At 56.8% G+C, this 4,291-nt stretch overlaps 1 protein-coding gene across 1 annotated transcript; it reads right to left on the bottom strand.

Annotated features, from left to right (window-relative positions):
- Nucleotides 1–436: 436 nt before the first annotated feature.
- LOC124646871 (benzyl alcohol O-benzoyltransferase-like) lies at nucleotides 437–2,030 on the bottom strand. The gene is made up of 2 exons (XM_047186917.1): nucleotides 1,590–2,030; nucleotides 437–1,414 (listed from the first exon to the last, which is right to left on the bottom strand). The coding sequence occupies exons 1-2, from the start codon at nucleotides 2,028–2,030 to the stop codon at nucleotides 437–439; spliced, it is 1,419 nt and encodes a 472-aa protein (XP_047042873.1).
- Nucleotides 2,031–4,291: the final 2,261 nt, after the last annotated feature.

Here is a 4,291-nt window from a genome sequence, read left to right as displayed (position 1 = left end):
GTGTGAAATCTCCGTCTCTAGAATTAGGGAGCTTGTGTCAGCACCTCAAATAGTGTCGAGACGGTGCTGCTCCCGGCGCACGCCAGTGGAGATGCTCTAAGTAGAGATAGCATCACACCCACGCCACAACTTTAGTTATGTTAAAGTTGGCACATACAATAAAATCCTTTAGTCCGTCCACTTAGATTTCTTGATTCGGTTTAGTGAAAGAAATTTAGAAATTTCTGATGCACAAATTCATAATTCAAAGCAGAACCAAACTACGTGTACATTGATCTAGGGTTGTCATCATACAACCACGGAGTGTTTAGGAGAATAATGCAATATTTTTGAACAAACAAAACGGTCTCTCGGTGACAAGTAAACAGCAGTTTAGGGAATCATGCACAAGTCAACAATTTGATTGGTCGATCGACGCCCCCCCACTGATTCAAGTTCAGATCGCAGATTTGATCTTGGGAAACACGTCGGGCGATGATGGCCGCGATGTGCGGAAGGCCGGGCGCATCAGCTTGCTCATCTCCTCCGTAAACTTGTCCATGGCGTGGCCGGGCAGGCACACGGGCACGGCGATGCCCTCCTCGCCCATGGCGTTCTTGACGGCGATGAGGAAGCTAGCGACTCCGGGGATGGCGCCGACGCCGCCCTTCGCGGGGCCAGCGTACACAGGTTTGCCCCAGCCGTAGTCTAGGTCACGGATGCCGGACCTGGTCAGGTCCGACATGAGGTACGCGCGCACCACTGTGAAGTGCGGCCGCCCTCGCCGCACCATGAGTCGCGCCACCGAGCGCACGTACTCCACGTCCACCTCTCTCTTGGCCTTCATTACCAGTTCCACGGCGTAGCTCACTGGGTTGGCGCAGAGGTCGCCGGCGGTGGAGACGGCGACCGGGAACGCGAAGGCGTTGCCGTAGTAGCCGACGGGGATGACGGGGCCGCTCTGCTGCGGCTTCCGGCCGCCGCGGACGCTGACGAGGCAGATCATACGCATCTCCTCGTCGGCGGCGGGGGCCAGCGCCACCGTGCGGCACCGCCACAGGCACCCTGTGAGGACCTCAAACGTGGTGGCGCCGCGACGGAGTGCCGGCGGTAGGTGGGAACGGACGGCGGCGACCTCCCTGGGACCGAAGAAGAAGGAACTGTGCGTCATGGAATCGAGGGGCACGATCGTCCCTTTGGTGTCGGGCACGTCGTCATACTCGCGGTGCGCGAATGCTCTAGGCGCCCGCGCCAGGTCGTCGTCGGGCGGCGCCATGAGCAGCTCGCGCCCCCACACCGGCCGCACTGTTGGTGCCACCACTCCCCGCGCCAGCTCTGCCACGGCCGCCAGGAACTGCACTAGCCCCGGCCCGTCCGCCACTGCGTGCTGTATCTTCACCGCCATGATGAAGCCTCTGCACGCTAGCCGTGTCACCTGCATGAATTAAAAGGCACATGCATCATGCATGCATCGGATGTCGGTTACTAACGTGCAGGTTGACGAAAAGAAAAGCTCCGCTTGTGTTATATGTACACGACTAAACGTTAACTAGCTTTGCAAGTCGACGACAAGAAAAGTGTTTTCGTACAGACGTATACCGTATACGTACCTGGAAGTGGAGGAGTGGTGCGTCGAGGAGGCCCGAGGAGCCAGGAACGTGGAAGAGGAGCTCGTCGAGGCACGGGAACGGCGGCTGCAGGGCGGCGCCGAACTGGTCGAGGCGAACGTCGGCGTCGGCCTCCACGAACAGCACGCCCTCGCCGGTGCAGTCGACGGCGAGTTTGCGGCCCTCGAGCTCCCTCAGCCGCCCGGCGAGAGGGTAGTAATGCACAAGCGCGGCGGCGACGGCGTCCCGGAGCACCGGCACGGGGTCGTCACCTCGCCCTTCGTGCTGCCGGAAGAAATGGATGGCGGGGATGTAGAAGCGCAGCCCTTCCTGATCATCGATGTCCGAGAGCGGCTTCAGCTCCCGCGGCGTCCTTCCCGCTGGCACCACCAGCACCGGCGGCTGCCTGCGCACCGTGAACTTCAACGCCGACGAGTTCGCCATGCCCATGCACTCACTTACGTCGTGTATGAAATTCTCGGCCGGCAGCTAATGCACGACGAGCGAGGAGGTATAGGTGACGATCAATATACTTGTGTAAGTCTTGCGTGTCGACTGCTGCCACGTATATATAGCGTACGTACGTCGGTACGTGTACGTATACCAAACCAAAAGGGCCCAAGCGCACGCATAACAAGTTACATTATGTGAAGGAAAAAAAACTATATGACATCCGGCTGTAGCTACAGCCGGTTTGTCAAGTCGCGTCTCGTATCGGCCCACCCACACGTCCCACCAAACCGCCGGCCCACCGCTCGTCGTTCGGCTCGTCGATCCAGCGCGCGTACTTGTTTGTCCTCGTTGCTCCGCATGTGCAAGCCAGCGCGGAAGAAAATCATATACGACCTGGTCGTATAGGCCAGTTCGCTGGACCACCTTCCACGACAGACACGTAGCCAACCGAATCTCAAAGCAGCGTGGCAAAACCGGCCCTGTTTCATGCCTACCAATTCCCAATCCATGGCTCCGCAACTTCCAGGCGTATTTCCGCAGCCCAGCAGTAAAGCCGACGGGGACAAGCACGCAGAGCGGTCGGCCGACTGCCGCGAGCGAGGCGTCGAGGAGGGTTGCTAGGCCGCGGATGGTGCTGCGAGCGGGTGTCGAGGAGGGAGGCCGTGGACAGAGTGCTTTGCTGCGGAAGATTGTGGAGAGCAGAGGGGATCGAACAAAGGTGCTCCCATTGCCAGGGACGAGCTACCGGGGGCTGAGCGTGGTCCGTATTACGGCGGGGAAGAACACTACGGCGGCTCGCTAGTAGCTGCCGGCGGGATAACATGCATGGGGTCGGGGGAGCGGTAGATTGGGGATTCTGAATCGGGGTCAATCTTGCCTATCTGCTTTGAGATTCGGTTGTTCACGTGTGTCTGCGGAAGGTGGTCCAGCAATCTTGGCCATACGACCTGGTCGTATAAGATTTTCGTCCCGCCGGTGCCGCCTCCAATTTCCAATGGCCGCCTCCCAGCTCCATTCAAATTTCAAACTGAACCTTATCCCAGCGCTGCAAGGCCCGGTTCCTCTTGTTGGATAATTAGGTACAATTTCCATGATTAATTCCAGAATATTAAGCATGACGACAGTAACTACTAACATGTGAAACTCGAACATACTAGATGCAGTGATCAACATGAACAGTAGCAGAGCAAACGATACAACATCCATCGCTAACCGGATCGAGATATGTCGCACGTACCGATCTGGTGGAGGTGGCGGTGAAGGTGTAGCAGACGATGTTGCAGCAGTAACGTTGTTGATGACGGGGACGACGGGTCGTAGTAGACGGCGTTGAAGACGGCGGTAGGCAGCACCGCCCGACTTGGACGGAAGGCGACCCGTGATGAAGAGCTTGAGCAGTCGCGCAGAGCGCTTCCCAAAAACCTAATTCGCCCTCTCCCGTATAGGATCGCAAGGACGAGTGGTTCCGGAGACCTGCTCTCCCGTTCGCCAATGCACGTCGGCGCGCGGGATGGAGTAGGCTACGATAGCGGCGCAAGCAGAGAGAGGTGGAAACCCTAACTCGTGTATTAGATGTGATTATGCGGTAGCCGGGCAGGAGATTATATAGGCTCAGGAAACCCTAGGCAACGTGGGTTACAGATAGCCCACGATCCGGGAGCGACCCGAACCGACTAACTGCGACGCGTCCGTCTAGGACTATGTTCGTTTTCCTGAGCTGCAAAAAGTAAGGAAAGTCTCGGCTCGAGGCTCAATCCACTCACCACGAGCGCGGCGCGCGCGTCGTGACGTGACGTGTCGAGTCGAGACGAGCGAGGAGGAGGAGCGCGCGCGTGTAGCACTCCTTTTCTCACTCACTTACTAGTGGTGGAACAACCCACCTTATAAGGTGGTCTAACTTCCTCCCAACTTTCCATGTGGGACTAAACTTCCCACCTCTTGCCACTCCCTAGTGAGCTGCCACAAACTTGGGCTCAAACTCACAAGGCTGCCACTAAGTGGGCTTTGAGATTTATAGGGAAAATCTGAAATCTAGTATGGGCCATTAAGTGTAGGCCCAATATTTCAACAATCCCCCACCAGATCTCAAATCTCCATTTAGAGATTTACCAATACTCTCTGCTTGTTTATATACCAGTGTTTCAGCGGAGACTGTTAAGTTGAACTTTCGCCTAGAACCTTAAGCTACATCCATTCACACTTGAACAATGGACTAAGCCTTGAATTGCAAGTTTTGCGTGAACAGGGTTTCA

The sequence above is a fragment of the Lolium rigidum genome, chromosome 1 (genome assembly GCF_022539505.1).
Source record: "Lolium rigidum isolate FL_2022 chromosome 1, APGP_CSIRO_Lrig_0.1, whole genome shotgun sequence".
NCBI classification, from domain to species: domain Eukaryota; kingdom Viridiplantae; phylum Streptophyta; class Magnoliopsida; order Poales; family Poaceae; genus Lolium; species Lolium rigidum.
This window is presented reverse-complemented; position numbering and strand designations above follow the sequence as displayed.